The 21,842-nt window shown below is 28.6% G+C and overlaps 1 protein-coding gene across 1 annotated transcript; it reads right to left on the bottom strand.

Annotated features, from left to right (window-relative positions):
* Positions 1-1,380: 1,380 nt before the first annotated feature.
* Positions 1,381-21,552, bottom strand: LOC129290013 (uncharacterized). The gene is made up of 4 exons (XM_054926739.1): positions 21,175-21,552; positions 4,592-4,788; positions 4,003-4,035; positions 1,381-1,801 (listed from the first exon to the last, which is right to left on the bottom strand). The coding sequence occupies exons 1-4, from the start codon at positions 21,550-21,552 to the stop codon at positions 1,381-1,383; spliced, it is 1,029 nt and encodes a 342-aa protein (XP_054782714.1).
* Between the last annotated feature and the right edge of the window lie 290 nt (positions 21,553-21,842).

Raw genomic sequence — 21,842 nt, 5'->3', positions numbered from 1 at the left:
TTTGACTTATGTCTTGAAGCTATTTTTTTTTTTAATGTAGCCATATGTTTTGTGTTTGTACTTCATATTATTTATCTTCATTTTTCTAAAAAAACTTAATTTTTTAATTTAAATTAAATATGTCTTCAAAAACACTTATTGCTTTATAATTTTCTTTTTTTGATCCTGTGCCTTATAATTTTCTTTATATAACAAGTATGTTTTTGATGAACATTAAATAAAGTAGGAATAATTATAAAGATTTATAATTATAATGAACTTTTTACTAGATTAAAGTTTTATTCATACTTGTTTTATTTTTATCAAATTTTATCTTTCTTAATTTTTGAATGAAAATCATCATTCATGAATATTATATTAACCATAAATGGTTATCAACAATTCATCACTAATGCAATATTGTTAATATTTTCTTAAAATATATTTAACATGTTTCTTACATTATTATAATTTATATAAGTTAAAAATATATCAATTTAATAGCAGTCAGTACAACTATGGTCTAACTAATGATTCGTAAACTAGTCACTCATTCGATTCAATCACTGATTTAATTTTTAAAACCTTAATAATGATAGAATAATACAAGTTCAGCTTGGAAATTTGTAGAGATTGCCATGTCCTGCACTTCGCTCATGCCCAGAAAGATATGAGAGTAGGAGAAGAAGGCCCAGCAATTCATTGGATATGGGCTCTCTGAATTCGCTTAGGCTTGAATCAACCACTAGCGCATATGTTAGATGAGCTTACAGGAGAACGACAAAAAGGTCTCAAATAATTAATTCAATTTAAGTTTCAAATATCAAACTCTAAAAATTTATATATCTATTTCTCAATTTTGTAATTACATTGTGATGAATTAACAACTTGTTTTTTAAATTTTAACATAGTTGAAGAATACAAATTTTTTTTTTTGATTAATTGGAATACAAGTCATAAATTCATCACAACGGAGTTGCAAAATTAAGAGATTGAGTTATAAATTTTTGAAATTTGATATTTGAGACCTAACTTAAATTAATTGATTCTTTTAAGACTTCTCTGTCATTCTTCCTAAACTTATTTACAATTTGGAATTAACGAGTCTCAAGTCTGTATAGCTGTTCTTGTTTTAAAATGTTGATTTGAGTCGAATGTTTGTTTATTATTTAATTTTCAGTTTTTATTGTGACACGTTTGGGTTCAAAACCTATATTATTGTTTTTTTTTTTCTGGTGACAAGATTCAAAATCTATATTATATGTCAACATATAATACGGCAATTATTGTTCGACATATGACACCCCCAAATGCAGAAAACAGTATACTCAAAACAATTCGTGAAAGTAGTGGGCAGATTCATCACTTTGGAGACAGAAAATTCAAAAGGTGAAAAAGTATTTATCTAGGAGACAGAGTACTGAGGTCTGAATTAAATTGCAATGTGCTCATATCCATGGAACTGCTTGAATTGGGATTGCCGCTGGTGCCTTCCATGCTTATCTCCATTGCCATACATTCCCTAAGTTCAACAACCACTTGACTTATGTCAGGTCTTTTATTTGCAAATGGCGCAGTGCATGACACAGCTATCTTGAGAAATTTCCAAGCACAGTCAACACTGTATTGTCCTTCTAATCTTGGGTCAATGGTGGATTGGATATCCTTGCTTTCAAGTTTAGGATTGACCCATTGAACTAGGAGACTCAATGTATTATCTGGTAGTCTTTTTGCTGCTGGTTTTCCAGTAATTAGTTCCAGTAAAATTATTCCAAAACTATAAATATCACTCCCTTTTGTGAGGTTACCAGAATTTTGAAATCTGCAGCGAGAAGGTAAATAATCAAGTTAACTGGATAATAAAATATATCTGTCCATCAATAATTTTCTATTCAATCATGGATTCAAATCAATATAGAAGATTCCAAAGGAATTAGTTCACACAAATAATTTTCTTCCTGAATGAAGTTTCATTTGTTTATCAAATAAATTTATATTATTCTTCCCAAATTTATATTATTCTGCTTACCATACGCTGCGTCCAACGCAACTTGAAGCCTGTCCTTCCATTTTAAAGCACCCCCGTTGTGTCCTATTCAAGGAAAACTATATTTGCTCAGTGAATTAATGGATTCCTACCGTGTTGTGTGTGTAAAGCATATACTTTGCCGGTCCTTATTTATATTTTTAAAATGATTTACAGAAATCAAGAAAAATTTTAAAATTTGTTAACTCTCTAAAAACTTGTTAATAAATTTTTAACTTTATCTCTATTAAGTATACATATTTTAATAATATACTTGTGATAATAAATTTAATGAAATGACTTATAAATAGCATAAAAACCCTTCCCTCTCCTCTCTCTATCTTATATATAGAAATAGAGGAAGTATGCTTATTGTTGTTGATATCAAAATCGCTCAACAATCAACAATGATTCCATAAATGTTTGGTTAGAATAATTAGTTATTTCCAACAAACTACATGTTTTTCCTTATCATTAAAAGTTCGAGATCAGATACATTGTTCAATAATAGTGCATAGGGGAACTCATTAACTCATTATAGGTTTTTTTTAAAAAAAAAATTCACGGAGGACTTATCATTGATTTTAAAGAAAATATAACTTTAGGTCTCTACAATTTACCCGCGTTTTGCTATTAGTCACTGCACTTTTTTTTGGTACTTTAGGTTCATGCACTTTTATTTTTCATTGTTTTAGGTCCCTTCAAGGTCCCTACACTTTGTTCATTGAAGAACTTAAAATAATAAAAAATAAAAGTATAGGGACCTAAAATACATCAAAAAAATTATAGAGACCAATAACAAAATATGAGTAAATTATAGGGACTCAGAATTATGTTTTTTATTGATTTTATTGCACATAAAAGTTATAATTTTTCCTCCAAAGATACATATCACTAGGCCTGTTGGGCCTATGACTATATTTAAAGCCAATCCAACCTAGTCCGCTCCACCACAGCTGTGCTAAGACAAAACAAAACGTGGAAATCCTATTGGGCTAGTAATAGCTTTTGTGTCATTTTGTTTGGGCTAGTAAAAGCTGTTTTATTGTTTTCCAAAACAATTTGACCGGTTGTTAAATCAATAATCAATTTAAATTAACATGTCAATATTAATCAATATCATTATTAATAGTTTTCGGTCTACTTTTTTTTTTTCCCTGGTTAAAGCCAACTTTGTTTTAAAAATATGTCTAATTTAGTTCTTTAATTTGAAGCAAGATTTTGTACCTGATAAATGTCAACGGAGATCGCCATTAGCCATGTATTCATAAATTAAGGCCCTTGCACCGCTTTCTTCACGGTATCCCGATTAGAGAAACTAAGTGCCTATGATGAACGATCATCAAAAGTTCTACCTATAATTAAAATTTAACATCAACATCTATATATATGAGAAATGAACTAATACAATATTATAGAGCAGAGATTATGTTTCTAATTAATTAAATGAGTCATAAAACAAGACATCCATCAGCAATAAACAAAAATAATGATTGAACTGTTGGAAATTTTGACCTAACCTCTGATCGAAATTCTCTATGACCTTGCACTGATGATTGAGAAAGGAATTTCACAGCAACTTGGCTATCATTCTTCAGAGTTCCTAAATAAACCGTTCCAAATCCTCCTTCTCCAATCAAGTTTTGCAAGTTTTTAGTGATCTCCAGAACGCTGTAGTGAGAAAATGCTCGATTTCTTAGTTTTGATGATTCGGTTGAATCCCCCACAAATAAAAATAAGTATAATCATTGATCTAAAAAAAATTAGGTATAATCAGTACTGCCCATCATTTACGCATAATGGATTGGACAAATTGATAAAGGCTGCAAAAGATACGTATGGACTTTCGCCTTTAGAAATCGTACGTCTCTACCATTTCAAAGGGAATTAATGGATTCCATTGCGTAAGAGCTAGTGACATCTTTATAATTTTGAATTACTAAGATGTATATATATAATATGAATCAGAAAGTTCACGAGGGATGTCTCGTGCAAACCTTTTAGTTTTTTCATTTTGAAGATCCATATTCCTAGAGAAACCAAGATTACAACAGTCAAAACTGAAACAGATGCTATAAGTGGAATGACAAACTTATGTTTTTGACATGGATCCTTCAAGCAAATACCAGGAGAAGAGAAAGTAGGGGATTTTTGTAATAATGGCTTGCAGCCTTTAGGATAGTTTATTACTATTTATAGTGTATGTACAAAACCTTAGGTTCATTATTCCTGCCATATGGCACACAAAGAATATGAAGAATATGTATGGTGATGTTACAATGAAAGAGACCCTAGGTAAAATCTATTTTGGACCATTTTTAATGTACAGCACACTATTGGGCCTTGATGAAACAACCTAAGCTTGACAAGTATTGGGTTTGAAATGCTGATTGATTTTTGTTTCATCATGCCCCCGCAAATGAGGGAATGGTGACTTTTGAAGACCAAGTTTGATCAGGAAAACCCAATGCTTTGAGTGAGATAGAGCTTTTGTAAAAAAGATCTACAATTTGCTAAGAGGAAGGTACATAATGCACAAAGAGTTGTCTTTCAAGTACTCTATCTTGAACAAAGTGGACATCTAACTCGATGTGCTTCAATTTGGCATGGTAGATTGGATTCGAAGCAAGAGCAGCAACATTGAGATTATCGCACCACGCGATCAGAGGTTGACGAAGATATAGTTTGAGTTCTTGGGTGAAGGACTGAATCCATGAAAGTTCTAAAGCTATATCTACTAAGGCTCTGTACTCGAATTTAGCACTTGATCGAGCTACCACACACTGTTTCTTGGCTGACCAGGAAATTAGAGAGCTGCTGAAGAAGAATAGTATCCTCCTATCGATCAACGATCATTTGGACACACGGCCTAGTCACTAAGAGTCACTTGAAAACGATGGGCTAATCATAAACTTAAGGATGGAGATATTAAATCCATATTTTGACACAAGGTTTACAAGGACAAATGTTTTAAAAAACCAGTCAGCATTTGAAAACCCTTGTAAGGTTAGATGATTTCTTGGTTTAATACACAAGCTTAGATTTGTAGTTCCCTTAAGATATCTTAATACTCGTTGCAGTCCTTGCCAATGGGTATCTCATGGTGCACTTAAATACTGACTCAGCTTGTTCACAAAGAACACTATATTTGGTCGAGTATGCACAAAATATTGTAGTGAACTTATGATTTGTCTGTAAAGAGTTGGATCTTTAAGACGAGTACTTCCTTCTTTAGAAAAATGACGATTTACAACCATAAGAGTTGGAACTAAGGACGCATTTGACATGCCATACTTCTTTAAAATATTCAGGATATATCATTCTTGTTTTAGATATAGTCCTGTTTCATCCCTGTAAGCCTCAATACCCAAAAAATGGTGAAGTTGGCCTAGTTCTTTTAGGGCAAAATAGGCATTCAGTTGCTTTATGAACATATTTAAGATTTTAGGTAAATTTCCAATGATAATGATGTTATCTACATAAATCAAGACAAACAAAACCACTTTATCATGCCTTAGAAAGAACAGAGATGAGTCAAACTTTGAGTGAAGAAAGCCCTAATTGATTAGAATCTTCTTAAGCTTATCAAACCAAGCTCATGGTGCTTGTTTTGAACCATAAAGTGCCCTTTTAAGTAGACACACATGATGTGGAAATTTAGGATTAACAAATCCTTTAGGTCATCGCATTTAAACTTGCTCTTGCAAATCTCCATTGAGAAATGCATTATTGATGTCCAATTGTCGAATTTGCCACTTGAAAGTTACTGCAACAGTGAGAATAAACCTGAGAGATGCTTTTAGAATAGGACTAAATGTCTCATTAAAATTAACACCAGAACTCTGTTGAAACCCTTTAGCCACTAATCTTGCCTTGTGTTTTTGAAGTGAACTATCTGCATTAAGTTTTGTCCTGAAAACCTATTTACAATCTACAAGGTTCTTCTGGCCAATATCAGGTAATAACGCCTATGTCTTGTTCAAAGAAGAGCATCATATTCACTTTGCATTGCCTTTTTCTAGCTTTTTGACTGAAATGCCTCTGCAATTGATCTAGGTTCACATAGTTCAGATTTAATATATAATCTTAATATATAATATAATATATAATCTCGATCGTTGATCATCACAGAAATGACTTGGAATCTTTGTCCTTGTGTACCTAGCTTTATGGCTATTTATGTGGAAAAGTTTTAAGTCTTTTACTCTTGGAACCTAACATTTATTGATATTAGGGAGAATAATATAAAGGTTTCAAAAGGATCAATTAATTTAAGCTAAGTTTTAAGTGTCAAACTTTAAAAATTTGTGATTCCATCTTTCAATTTTTTAACTGTTTTGTAATGAATTTTCAACTTGTTTTTCAATTTTTAACAATTTTTTATTCTTTAATCATATTAAAATTTGAACAATAAGTTATAAATTCATCATAACGCAATTGCTGAGTTGAGAAATTGAGTTGTAAATTTTTAAAATTTAATATTTGAGACCTTAATTTGAATTACAAGGACCTCTTTGTCATTCTCCCTTGATATTATTAACTATCATGCAACAAATTCAAGACAATATATAATAAAATACGAATGATTCTTTTCTTTTTTTAACCGGAATAAAATACGAATGATTCTAAATTATTACTTTTTTTACCCAGAAAAAAAACATATATTATTTGCATGAGAAGCTTATAATTGCCGCAGTTTTTCATTAGTTTTTAAATTTGATTCATGTGAAAATCATATGGATCGATTAGATTACACGCGTTTGATAATAGCTAAAACTTACTTAATTAGGGAGACAAATTAATTTGGTAACTTAACTAATGTAAAGACATCCATCAATTAAAGTATTAACTTATTATTCTCATCATCATAGAAAAAGAATCTTGAGCGTATTTTAAAACTTAAGAGGGCATAAACAATGGGATTAAGACATCGGGATATTTTTTCTCTGGTGCGGTTTTCTCACTCTTTACCTTTTATTTTCTTTGCTTGTGAATAATTAATAATTTCACATTTCAGCCAGTTGATTCAAACATAACGTAAATTATTCGAAACTATCACAATTTATTGTTATCTGTGTGGTCGAGAAGATTTGTACGTAGTTTTCTTTCCACCTATCCAGTTAAAGCGAAATAGGCCAACCTTGAATTTCTGTCCGCCTCTTTAATCTAACCAGTTTGTGGTGCTCAAAAAAGTGAGAAAAATGTATTAGCAATAAAATGCAAGCAAGACCGCTGACTGTCGAATATAATTACTCCTAATAGAAAGATATTTATGTACAAAATAATAAAAAAAAAAAACTCGAGCGAAAGCAAAACAAATTGACTTGATGACTCAAAGTCTGATCTTCTAGACGTGGGATACTCCATCGAATCCCATTTATTAGTTATATTTTAAAAGATTTATTTGATCCTATTTATAAGTCACCAGGTGACATTTTAAATAATATTTAAAAGGTATTTTAAAAATTACCCTTCGTGAGAGGGAGAAAGTAATATGATATTGCTTTATAATTTGTTATATAATAACATGCATATTTAAAATTCTATACACTTTTATTCTTTGTACTTTTTTTATATTAATATTGATGATATTAATAAAAATAATTTATAAAAAAGATTAGAGGAGTATCAATTAAGTTCTCTTAGATAGAGCTGTGCAAACGGGTTGTGGCTAACCCACGAGCTAGCTCGCATGGGTTAGCGCATTAGCGGGTTAGGTTGGGCTAGCCCGTCAGGATAAACGGGTAAAAAAACCCAACCCAACCCGTACATTGACGGGCTAGTGAGCCTGTGGGCCAACCCGTAAAATATGATTTTTTTTTAAAATTATTATCAACATATCATACATATAAATAATGATTTTTCTCATATTATTTTTTAAAATAAAATTTGAATATAAATCTAAATTATTTTTATCAATGAATTTATATTTGTAATTTTAATTAATAGATCTTATGAGATTAATAAATAATATACATTTAAAATATTTCTATAAAAACTAATAAATAATTGATTCACAAACTATAATAAAAATTTCATTTGCAAATTTTAAGAAATATTTACATTATCTTTCAAATGTAAAGAACATGATTGGGACTCATAAATTATAAATTTAAAAAATATAGCCATTATTATAGATTTATAAAAAGATATATTATGATTGAAAAAATAAATTATTTTTTTAAAAAATAGGCTAATCCATTGGTCAACTCGTTTAGCCCACAGGTTAACCCGTTTTAACTTGTCATTTTTGTGGATTGGGCGTTTTAAAAAATGAGTTAATTTTTTTAACCCAATCTATCAACATTTATGAGTTGAATGAATTAGCCCGTGTGGTCAACTTGTTTTTTGGACTTTAATCTCAGGCTTGGAAAATGCTCGCACGTGCCAGAGCTCATGGTCGGTGCCAAATAATATATCGCACTCTGGGCCCAAATAAGAGTTTGAACGGCATGCAACGTGTAGTCCAAAATAATTCTATTATCTCAGCCTTAATAATCCTATGATTTATTCTCTGGGCTCGTTTAAGATTGAGTTATTCAACAAGATTATGTTACAATTTGTTTAATTACAACTGTTTAATCCTTCTGTTGTCTTTTATATTAAAAATAAAAAAATTGTGTAGGGTTAAAATAAAAGATTTTTAAAATTTATTTAAAATCAATAGAAAGTAGTAAAAAAATAGCATTTTATTTTCACATATAAAATTACAACATTAATAATATACTGTACAAATTTAATTACATGATTTTTACAGTTGAATGGAACCTGGGTATTTTAACTAATACTTTCTCTGTTAAAAACGTAAAGCATTTTTTAAGGAGTTGAATATTAAAAAATGTAAGGTATTTTTAATCTTTCGAGATGTAATCATTGCCTTTTTTCAAAAGTGTCCCTATTAATGAATGTTTTATATTTATTATAGGATATTTAATAAGAGTAAATATGAAAAGACAGGGTTAATTTAAAAACAGGTAACTACTTTATTGGGAGGTAAAATTCAGTTAAAAATACTTATATTTTTTAATAAAAGAAGTATCCTGGAGTAAAGCAAATGACCAATAATTTCCATTCCTAGTCAACCAATATATTGTAATTTATTTTCATTAAATTTGTAATTATTAATTTCCAATCAAACTTAATGTGGGGGAAATTGCCGTCACTAAAGAGAAAAATTCAAGATGATACAATGTCAATCATTATGAGTTTTTTCTTAAAGTAAAATTAATTTGCAAGTCCTTTTAATTTTTTAAATTTAAATTAGTTTTCTGTATTTTATTTTATTTTAATCAAGTCTTTATAGTTTTATCAAATAAATATATTAATCCTTGGATGTTAAAATTATTAATGAATGATTAAATTTTTCAAATTTAAAAAGTTTAAAATTTATAAAAAAATTGATTTAATATTTTGACTAAAAAAATTTGATTTAATACAATGTTAACATTTTTATTAATTTTTTTAAAAAAATTCTATGTGTATAAAAAATTTACAAGGTATAACATAATTATAAAAACTGGTAAAAAACATAGTTATAAAAATTTTGAATTATAAAAAATTATGTAATTAATTTTAAAGTTATAAAAAAATTTGATTTAATACAATGTTAACATTTTTATTAATTTTTGAAAAAATTCTATATGTATAAAAAATTTACAATGTATAACATAGTTATAAAAACTGGTAAAAAAACATAGTTATAAAAATTAGTTATAAAAATTATGTAATTAATTTTACAGTTATGTAATTTTTAATAAAAATATAAATTTTCTTAATTTTATTTCTTAAAAGGAAAAATTTAAGAATATTAATCTTAAGGGATTAACATATTTAATTGAACAAACTATAAGGGTGTGATTAAAAAATAATCAGAGACATCTAATACAAAATTGCGGAAACTATAAAAACATGTAAATTAATTCCCTCTCTCTCTCTTTTAATGTCACGAGATTGATTTCTATATAAAATCACGAAAGAGATACATTAGGGGAAAAGTGCATCAAGCACACTAATGATAAATACAAAGTTCTCACCCAAATAAGCCAAGTCTCGATTATAATGCTCGGAATTCTCAATGGAGGATTTTCATTTTCTTTCCTTTTTTTTTTGGTATGTTGACCAAATGGGAGCACCCTTTTTTTTTTGTTGAACTTAATTTATCATGTTATAAGGAATTAATATACTTCGTTAGAACATTCTCGTAGGTGAAATACTGATATTTATTTTTTAAAAGATTCATATAATTTCTGTTCACTTTGTTACAAGGAAAATTATGCATGCATCATGCATATGGTTGACTCGGTCAAAAGAAAACAATTTGTAGTTTTTAATCCATTAATTAAAATTTAAAAGGTATTTTGTTCTTTGGTGTGATAGGATTGAAAAATAAGCGACATTATTTATTATTCGTAAATAGTGCAATTTGTTTAAATTAAATATTACTCCCTCCGTTTAAAAATATGAAATATTTTTATTAAATCTTATTTTCAATAAAATAATTACATACTTTCAAACTAACCATATCTTTTCATATTTACCTTTATTAAACACTCTACAATAAATATAAAGTCATTTATTAGTGAGGACACTTTTAAAAAAATGGCAATGATTACCCATCGAAAAGTAAAAATGTCTTATATTTTTAAACATTTAATTTTCAAAAAATATTTTATTTTTTAAACAGAGAGAGTATATATTAATTTGACGTGACGCGTTGAATTTTCGTTAACTTCTTTAATCTTTATGTGTATTGTTAAAAAGGATCGGTTACCGCGTAGAAAAAGAAGAAAAGAAAATGGATTAACACCACAGTAAGAAGAGACATTTAATTACTGTGGTTTAAGAAATAACCGTGACAACTGAATTTTCTCTTTGGAAAAAAAAAAAAAAACGTAGCAAATGCATATATATGAAAATGAAACAATCATGACTGAGACGGTTTTCGACGGCTGCAGTTTCAGTGGGGGCGATGAGCACCATCCTGCTTATCTCCAAGTGCACAGTTTAAATAAAGGATGGAAGGATCTTGACTGTTCAGAATATTTTAATTTTAACCATTCATATATATATATATATATATATATATTTTTACTTTATCAAACCCTTATGTCAGGAAAAAGTTACCCAGATGCTATAACAAAAAATAAAATTTACTGAGACTACACTTTACAAACTATTTACCTAAATATTACATATTCAAAAATTGATAACTATCATATTAAGTTTTAAAAATATTCTCACACACAACTCGATATATATTAAGTCAACTTGTGTGTGAGATAATTTTTTTTTAAAAAAATAGTGAGCATAGGGTAGCAGGGACTGACACCCTATTATACTATCTCTCTTTTCCCTGAATCACTATGTCCTCTCTCTCTCTCTCTCACATAAATTAACATTTTCTTCATTTAAATATATTATTAACTTATTCATAAATAATGCTCCATCTATTTAAAAATATAAAGTATTTTTAATCAAATCTCACTCTAATAAAATAGTTACCTATTTTTAAATTAACCCTATCTTTTCATATTTACCCTATTAAACATCATATAATAAATATAAAGTCACTTCAATAGGGCACTTTTAAAAAAAGGCAATAATACACTTAAAAAATTAAAAATAATTTATATTTTTGAACATTTAACTTCTCAAAAAATGTCTTACATTTTTAAATGAGGGAGTATGAAATAATATAGAATATACCTTAAAAATAATTTATATAATATATTAATTATATATTATGACCAAATTCCTTCTGAAAGTATTAAAAATAATAATAATAATTAAATATATAAACCATGTATTATATAAAAATTATTAAAATTAAATATTAAAAATTATTATTTAATAATAAGTAAAAATTAATTTGATATTCCTTCTAATTTTCATCAATTTTGAATTAGGTTCCTGTAGTTTATTTTGTTCTAACCAACTTTTTATGAATTAATCTATTAAATATGTTAATTTTTAAGGATTAAAATCCTTTAATTTTACTTCTAAAAAACTAAAATTATGGACTTATATATTTTCATTAATGAATTATATAACTTTAGAATCAATGATATGACTTTTCTAACTCAAAATTTATATAATTAGGTTATGTTTTTTAAATAAATTTTTTATATAAAGATTATCATAAAAATTAATAAAAATATAAACATTGTATAACATTATTTTTTTTTTTTGACTAAAAGTATTAAATTAAATTTTTTATAAATTTTAAAAGCGTTTTTGTTTAGAAAATTTAATGATTCATTAATAATTTTAACACTCAGGGACTAATATATTTACTTAATCAAAATACAAAAACTTAACTAAAAAAAATAAATTACAGGAAACCAAAAAAAAATTTAAAATTTATAGAAATTTTAATTTAATACTTTTAGTCAAAAAAAGTAAAAAATTGATTTTATACAATGTTTAAATTTTTATTAATTTTTATGATAATTTTTATATAAAAAATTTATTTAAAAAATAACTTAATTATATAAATTTGAGTTATAAAAATTATATAATTGATTCTAAATTTATATAATCTATTAATAAAAATATAGATGTCCATAATTTTATTTTTTAGAAGAAAAATTCAAGGATTTTAATCCTTAAAAATTAACATATTTAATAGATTAAATCATAAAGACTTGATTAAAACAAAATAAACCACAGGAACCTAATTCAAAATGTTCCAAATTAATTTTTTCTTATTATTAATTAATAATAATATTTAAACATAAGTTTTAATATTTTATTTTAATAATACATGGTTTATATATTTAATATTTATTATTATTTTTAATAGTTTCAAGAGGAATTTGGTCATAATATATAATTAATATATTATACAAATTATTTTTAAGGTAGATTCTATATTATTTCATATTATTTATGAATAAGTTAATAATAATAATATATTTAAATGAAGAAAATGTTAATATATACACGTGTGTGTCTCTGTCTGTGTGAGAGACAATGAGGTAGAGAGAGACATGACGTAGGGATTTAGGGGAAGGAGAGATAGAATAATAGGGTATGGTCATTTTTTTTTTTTAAATTATCTTACACACAAGTTGGCTTGATATATACTAAGTTGTGTGGCAGAATATTTTCAAAACTTAGTTTGATAGATGTCAATTTTTGAATTTGTAGTATTTAGGTCAATATTTTGTCAAGTGTAGCATTTGAGTAAATTTTATTTTTTGTTATAGCATCTGGGTAACTTTGCCCTTTTATCATGTGAGAATGAAGACCATTTGGAGGACCCGATTAAGAATCTGAATACTCAATTTCAACCCGTTGGTTTCCAGCATTTCCTGGTGCGTGCTTCATTGGATTGCACAGCAGAATCTTCGATCTATCATCTTTCTCTATCCTAAAGCTTCATTGTGTTCAAATGGTTGCTCCAAGGTTTGATATTCCTGTATGAATAGAGAGGCTTAGAACCCGACTTCTACCCAACTAGAGACAGTTTTTTCGGCGCGAGTCACCAGAACTATTTGGAAAATCCTTGATCCTCTATTCTTTCTCGATTTGTTGTCTTCAAATACCATTGAGAAGCTAAATATAACCCACTTTAAATTTCAATTATATGTATAAATATTAAAAGAAGCAACCAAAAGCATGGAAGAAAGTCAGAAACACCTCCTTTGCACTGAAACCTTCTTTGCTCTGAAACTCGAGGCCTTGTTTCAACCTTCAATGGCTGAAAGTCAAAAACACTTTCGTTTCGCTCCAAAAGTTAGTGCCAAGTCTCGATCCTTCAGGGTTATGTTGCTGAGATAGAATATTTGTTTTTGAACAAGAGCTCCAGAGAGACGACATCGTTTGGGTGGTTAACAATGATGTACATACTATGGCAGTTGTTTAGATGAACTCTTGCTTGCTTTTGAATGAAACGGTGCATAGTGGTGATAAGCTCCTAGTGCTCAACAGTCCACTGCGCACTGAAACTGTTCCTAGTTTTCGACAACCATTGAAATTAATAACGAAGACAAGCAGCAGCAATTGCCGCGCGGTTTGCTTCAGAAGGGGGGAAAAAGGGATAATGATCATGATCTCATAATTGTATTGACCGTTTCAAACTTTTTGGGATCACTTAATTAAATGCAAATTATGTGACGGATGTATGCTTATCAACAAGAAGTAGTATTTAATTATTAATATCAATATTTCATTTAAAAAATAAACCTGACCAGCGAAGTATTCTTTCTCTCCAACTTCTCATACATGAAACATATTAATTTTTTTGGAGTAATACTGAACTTAATTAGTTTCACATTTAATTTGAAGAATATTTTTAGTTTTGCTAAACCAAAACGTGTGGTGCAAGTAAATTTTCTTCATCTCCAACTTCTCATAAAATTTTTACGGCCAAGTAATGCATGAGAGAAACTTAAAACATCTTAGTTTGCTCAAACTACTGTATTATTGCATAAATTGCAGAACAAATCTTGTGTAGTGATCAACAGAACTAAACAAAATATGGGATCTCATTAACATTATATTTGAAAATTATAATGAGACTTGGCAAATACTATTGATGTACCCGCCAAAGCACTCACTAGTACTGTGGATACAAGAAATTACCGTGATGTATAATACAAAAATGATAATCAAGCCAATGATAATGTAGTTTAGTAGCATGCAAGCTCCACAGTAAGTAAAAGTTGTAGGTTTGATCCCACTAATGACTTTAATACTTGTCCCTCTAATTAAAAAAAAAAAAAGACAAACCAGCAAAAACTGCTAATCGTAATCTTATCATACTGCATTGTAATTGTAATGCAATATCCATTAGCATCTTTGTGTATCCCTAACGATACGCCAAGCCCTATTTGTGTGAGTTCGAAGACTTGATCATTTGGCCCATTGAATTTAATCCTTTGGATCAATACTCTAAACTCTCTGTAAACTTTCCATAGTCTTCTAATTTTATATAAAATTTTAATTTAATCTCTTAATTTTGTAAAGTATTTTTTTAATTCTTTAACTATAACTCAGTTAATTTTAAATGATTATTTTTTATGTCAATCATTATTATTTTTTAAAAAATTAAACTTATTTCATAAAAAATAATTAAACTTAATATATTAACATTTACTAATGTTTTGTTATTAGATGACTAAAAAAACACTTTAGAAAATTAAAGGACCAACAGGCAATATTGTATAAAATTAAGGACTAAAGATATACTTTAGTATACATTATGTGTATGAGTAATGAGTTAATTTAGCAATGCAGGTGACACATTGATCATTGCTTAACAATGATGTTCCAATTCTTCATGATGCAAACTCCTAAAATTGGTTCAATCAAATGATTCCCAGACTATTGTTGCCAGGAGTATTGCAGCAGCATTTTTATGAAGTTGAATTGGAAGACTGGATGAGAGTGAATCTATCTAGGCAGAGTGATTTTTGGTATGGCTTATTGGATTTTGTGGAAGGAGAGAAAGAGATGTATGTTTGCTGAAAGAGAGGTTGAAAGGGATATGCTATCAGATTTCTTATATTAATTAAGTATGTTTAAAGATAATATACTCAATCAAAATTGTTTAAACCATTTAGTTAGATACTTCCTAAATTTATATATTTATGATTTCTTCTTTTTTCCTAAGCTTATACCTTTTTTCTTTTGGTTTTAGAGGCTTCAGGTTCATTTAATTTTTTTCTTCTTTTTCTTCTCCTTCTTTCTCTCTCTTTTAATCTCATTTTTTTTTCATCTTTCATTCTTTCATTTTTTTTCTTCTTCCCCCCCTCTCTCTGTTTTTTTATTCTCGATCAAATAGCTCATGATATCATATTAGATTTTTTATATTAAATATGCTTAAAGATAGTATATTCAACTAAAATAACTTAAGCCATTTGATTAGATTTTTTCTAAACTTATATATTTATGATCCATCTTCTAATATTTAGATGTGAGACTTCTTTTATGTTCTAATATATTTAAGCAATCCAAAAGTCATCATAAATGCCTTACTCCTATTTCAATATTCATTAGCCCCATCTTGAACTTATACCCAGTTTAAAATTCTAATACAAACATTATGCATAATTCATATTCATACAAGTAGAGAAAACATAATTTAATCTTTCCAACTGACATCATGACAAATTTAATCGAGGTAGTCCAAAACGTTGCACCACTTATCTCACATCTTAATATGATCCCACTAAACTTCTCATTTAACAAATATAATCATAAATTCATCTTTTATTTAGCTAACTAACCATGATCCTCATGGGCATATACTCAAAGAGTTATCCAACTTAATCCATAAAAAAACACATACTCACAATTAATATGTACTAATAGTCCTAGTTGGCAATATATAAACATACACAATATAAATCCTCTAAACATATACACTAAGGCATTACAAGTAATTACTAATTGTATGCTTTTTATTTCTTTTTCCTTTACACCTATGAAGTGTCACTCGTAAAAACATTAGCAATGAGGAGTGAGATAAACACCTCAGCAACTAAGAAATTCATAACTTGTAACATATATTCAAATAGCATTTAAGGTTGTGTAAGTATAACAGTTCCACATCCCAAACCACAAAATTACATAAAATACAATGTATTCACATACGGTACACATATTCACACACATGTGCATACATGATCATCTACTATCTTATAGCCTCCTTATTCTTTCTGACTAAGTTTATGGACTACCAAATAATATGACTAAATCAAGATATCCTAACTCACCCCAAGCTCTCTAATATTTGATGGGAAACTAGCCAAAGGCACTGCTCCCCAAAGTTGAACCATGGACTTCCTTGCCCACAGGGTGTTATAGAATTGCTAATACACAAACCTTCTTTCAAAGTAAGTATCATCGGCTAAGCTAAAACCACACCTAACCCTTGTTGGAGTTGGTACCACAGCTAAATAACTTTGGGTGCTACCTATACATTGCCTATGCCACATGGACTTAAATATACTCTTCCAGATCATATGATAAACTCCCACCTAGCTATGTCACACATGTACATTACATTTACGATCATGCTAGTGACACATTCTCAATATTTTTACCACATATGCAAATCACATATTCATAATTCCACAATAACAACAATTAATGATTCCACAATAATTCATGATATATCACATTTACTGCTATAGTTCATTACTCAAGCTTACAATGCAGAAATCACATGCACATACATCTTTTGCACATTCTCATATATATATATATATATATATAGAGTTCATGATGCTTACACCTTTTTCTCAAGAACATCATTTATAAAAAAAATATACAATAAATGCTAAAATTAATATATGATGGAATTTAGGTTCTCAGTTACCTCCACCCTTCGAGTCAATTAAAAGGGAACTCAAAACACACTTCCATAAGGTCTCTAATCATGCACAACAGTCACAAAATATTAATCTACAGTTAACATCATAGAGTTTATCATTACCGAGCACAAGTACATAACTAACGCTACTCATGACCTAACATAACACTCCAAACTCATTTTATTAATTAGTTTAGAGTTTCCATTAGATTTATTAAATTCATTAGACCTTCAAAAGTCTAACTAACCCACTCTAAGTCTCCATAATCTGTTATTTAACCATAAAGATTCTTTATTAGGCCTAGTATTCCAAGTTAAATCTCATATGAAAGACACAATTAATAAATTTCACACAAGGAAACGACTCAAAGATCTAATAGTTGAAAATACCAAGTTGGACATCACGAGCAGGCTACCTAAATTTCACACATATCCAATGGTAAACAAATTCATAAGTGAAATTTTACTGAGACTATTTTGTGATAATGTGAAAACGACTATTATAAATGATAAAGTTAATGACTCTCTAATAAGGAATTCAATAAATGATCTAACAATTGAAAGTGATGAATTGGATGTTAAAAACCTAATGAAAAACTTTATGCCTAACCCAATGGTGAACGAACTCAAAAAAGTCAATTTATTAAGATTGCTCTGTGAAGATGCAAAAACAGCTATTAGAAATGATGAAGTTAATAACTCTTTAATAAGGAAACTAATCAATAATCCATCCATTCAAAAGGATGGATTTGAAGTTACAAACCTTGTGAGTAAAATTAGATTGATCCAACAGTGAACGACTTCATAATGGTTAATTTATCAAGATCGCTCTATATAGATGCAAAAATAATTCTCTCTGCTTCTCTCTTGAATAGTTGTAACTTAATCTTGGATATAATATGACATAATCTAACTACTATATTTTCTACTTAGTGAAACTCATAATGGGCTTCAGTATTGGGCATTTCTCTGTAATAACCTAGACAAAAAATTATTTAATTCAAAATTTATGACAAGGTATGTTAAATATATTTTTATATATTGTGGGGTAAATTTGTCAAGGAAAATTGAAGGTATAGTAGCAAGTATTTTTGATATTGTAATAACCCATGAATTTTAAGTAAACTTAAATTTGTATTAATGTGTTTTAATTGTAATTATATTAGTTTTTGGGACTATTAAGGCAAAAAGGAAAAGCTAGTACAGTGGAGGTTATGCAAGTAACTCATACACTAGGTCCGGCCAAATGGGGCCTTTTTTTCCTTTTTGCTCTTAGAAATTACCAAATTTCCCTGTGTTCAAATCTGAAATATATTTCCTCCTCTTCTTCAATCATTCCAGACCTATCAAGAGGAGAGAGAGTGCTCTGATTTTTTTTCATTCCTTCATTCTCCTTTGTACTATCACCTTCTTCCCTTTCATTTTTAATTGTCGTCGATGTGAAGCTCGCCACTATTTTGTCTGTGTGTCGTTGATAGGGGATGAAGTTCATTTCACTGCTGTGTGACTGCTAAATTTCCCCTGTTCTTCCCAGTTTTCGGCTAATTGTGAACCACCTTATTGAGGTGCAGATTGTGGGTCTGTTTCCTTACGTGCCATTGGTGTGAGTGAAGACCTGAGTTGCTGAAGCTGGACGATTCTGCTGTGTTCATTTATTGTGATAAGTATGTTTAAAACGGGTGTTATTATTGATCTATAAAATTAGAAGTTGCGAGGGAGATGTGACTAAGGAATTAATAATATGCTATTGTTTGAATTCTTGGAAATGGATAGTTTATTGAGGAAATGTTTGAATGCTATAATTTTTATGAGTGGCTTGGAAATGAGAGATATAATCGATTCCCTGACTGAATGATAACGAGGATTTAAAAGTGTAAAGCCTTGATTTCTAAAGTCTCAAATGTGTGGTAGTTTAATATTGGTGGTGGTGAGGTTGGAAAGGAATTATTATACTAATTAAATATTTAATAAAAAATCTTAATATAATTTATAGGGTATTTGGAAAAGAAGAAATTTGATTGAAATTGAGTGATGAATTTTGAACTCTAAGAATTTTAGGTAAGTGGATAGCATCCCAATTGATGTATCAATAAGATTCTTTTTCCAAGATATTTTTTACATAGATCATTCAATAACAATTATGTTACATATTTAATACTTTGTTAATTAAATTATTTTATCTTGCAAAATTATAAAAGATATTGAAGGATATTTGAATTATGGCATGTGTATGTGTTTTCATTGCGAAGAATACTTTCAAAATTGATGAATTATTTTTATCACCTCTGGTTATTTTTGGATTACTCAATAAATGCAAACATGGACACTAGTTTCAAAATTTTATTTTGGCAAGTTTTTAACGCTCAAAGCTATTTAAGTGAGTTTGACTTTAAGAATGGAAACTATATTTTTCTAGAGATAAATTTCTCACATGTTTGAAAATAGATTTAAAGGGAATTTTATATAAAACACTGATTGCTAATGGCACTCTCGTTAGACATTGGCACACCATGGGTAATAACTAGCTTGTTCAAACTTTGTAAGCTCTATTCTCACATTTGTTATTCGTGGGTCTCATACTCACGTTTGTTTTCGTAGTTTCGAGCTGCGTTTGGTTAGTATTATTCTTGTGGATTGTGTATCCACAGTTGTATCATAGCTCAGGCTGCGTTTAATTATTTATTCTCGTGGACTATATCTTCACGTTTGTCTTGTGGCTTAAGCTACGTTTGGTTATTTTTATAAATTGTGGGTGTCCACGTTTGTGAACTGTTCTAATATATTTCCAAAAAATGTAAATTTTTAATTAATTGGTGATTTTTTATTTAATAGTTTTCAATTAGTAAACATTGTTATTCTCATTTATTATTTAATAATTTTGATTTGTCAAGATCAAATGTTAAAGCTACTTTGTCAATATAGATTTAGATGTTCTTCTTATTAAGGTTATATAGAATTTTTATTCCAAGTTTACAAATTTATTTACATTGAATTTCTTTCTCATTTAATTTATATAACTATTGTATTTTATTTTTTTTGATTTTACAAAAATTTATGGTTGGGACATTATTTACTAAAAACTTATTTTAGTCTCAGATAGCATAGCTAACGCTGTGCGTCCTACTTACCAATGATGGATTTTTTTTGAGCTAGGTGGAGAGTTGTTTTGTAAATATTTCTTATTGATGTAAATATGAAATTGATGTGTTATGTCATGAAAAATATGATTAGGTGTTTCACATATACTATAGTTAGGATCTTTAATTTGGTTATATACTCTGTTTGTTGGCTAAAAGGAGCAAGCTCTTGATTGTTATCTGATTTTGTTTAAATATTGTGTTGCAAAGCTTTCAAGGGGCCCTACTTATAGGGGAGGTTCTGCTAAAATTTTTACAAAAATAGTGAAGCTTGTGCTAATATAAAAACTATTAAGGATGTTATAATTTCAGTATAAATATAATTATGTTTTGAAAATGGAAGATTCCTTGATTTAAGGCTTAAGTGAGATGTGAAATGATTCCTACCCCATGCTAGTCACCTTCTGTTTTTGAGGTGTGATAATCTCCATATAAAAGGGTACCCAAACTCATTTACCTCAAAACACAATTTAATTATTAAGTAAACCTTATCATTTCCTTAACTTAAATTCTTAAATAAAAACTTATTCTTATAATTTTCTTGAATTAAATTTCCAAATAAAAATAGGATATTACAACATGCAACTGTGAGATGTCAGCTAGGCACTCAATCTCGACCTCTCCCTAAAAAAAAGGAAAAAAACATCATACTACTTGAGAAAAGAGTAAGAAATAAATAAAAGGAGAAAGACTAAAGCATTTAATAACATTACCTCAGGTAGTTTTAGAGAAGGGAAGCCTTTATAGCTTTCTTTTACACTCGAGGGGCTAAATTCAGTGTCAAAAATCCTCAGCATATGCCCCTCAAGCAACATTTCAATGTATTTATTTTGTTGCTCCACAACTACCTGAGTTTTGTAAAGCTCTTGCCACAACAAATCCACCTCTATAACACTGGTAGCATTCTTGGGTTTCTTTGGGGTATTGACAAAGTATTCCTTCTTGATTACTCCAAATCCTAAACCCCAAACATGGCTAGGGTGGTCAACATTCCCTAGAGCCTTCTCCAAGATGTAATAACCTAATAAATTGTCACACCCTAATACTACAAGTATAACTGGCATGGAATTTGAGATAGATTCACATTCCATAAGCTTTAACTAACTAAAGATTAAGTTAATTTATCTATAAATAATTTGATAAGTTTGTAAAGTGTTAAATATTTTTGAAGGAATTTCAATAGAGTCTCTCTTGTAATTTGAACCTCAAAATTTTTATAATAGCAAACTTATCAGCCACCTTAGCAAAGGAGACTAGCTCCACTCTAGTAAATTACATATTAGCAAAATAAAATTAGGATCAAACTACAGAGCACTAAAATAGCATTTCATAATATAAAATACATTTACATCAAAAGTAACTAACTCATGTTTTCATAGGT

Source organism: Prosopis cineraria, unplaced genomic scaffold (assembly GCF_029017545.1).
Source record: "Prosopis cineraria cultivar Desert tree isolate PC_DT_omini unplaced genomic scaffold, ASM2901754v1 PC13, whole genome shotgun sequence".
Classification (NCBI taxonomy): Eukaryota; Viridiplantae; Streptophyta; class Magnoliopsida; order Fabales; family Fabaceae; genus Prosopis; species Prosopis cineraria.
The sequence above is the reverse complement of the archived record's forward strand: the minus strand, read 5'-3'. Positions and strand labels throughout refer to the sequence as shown.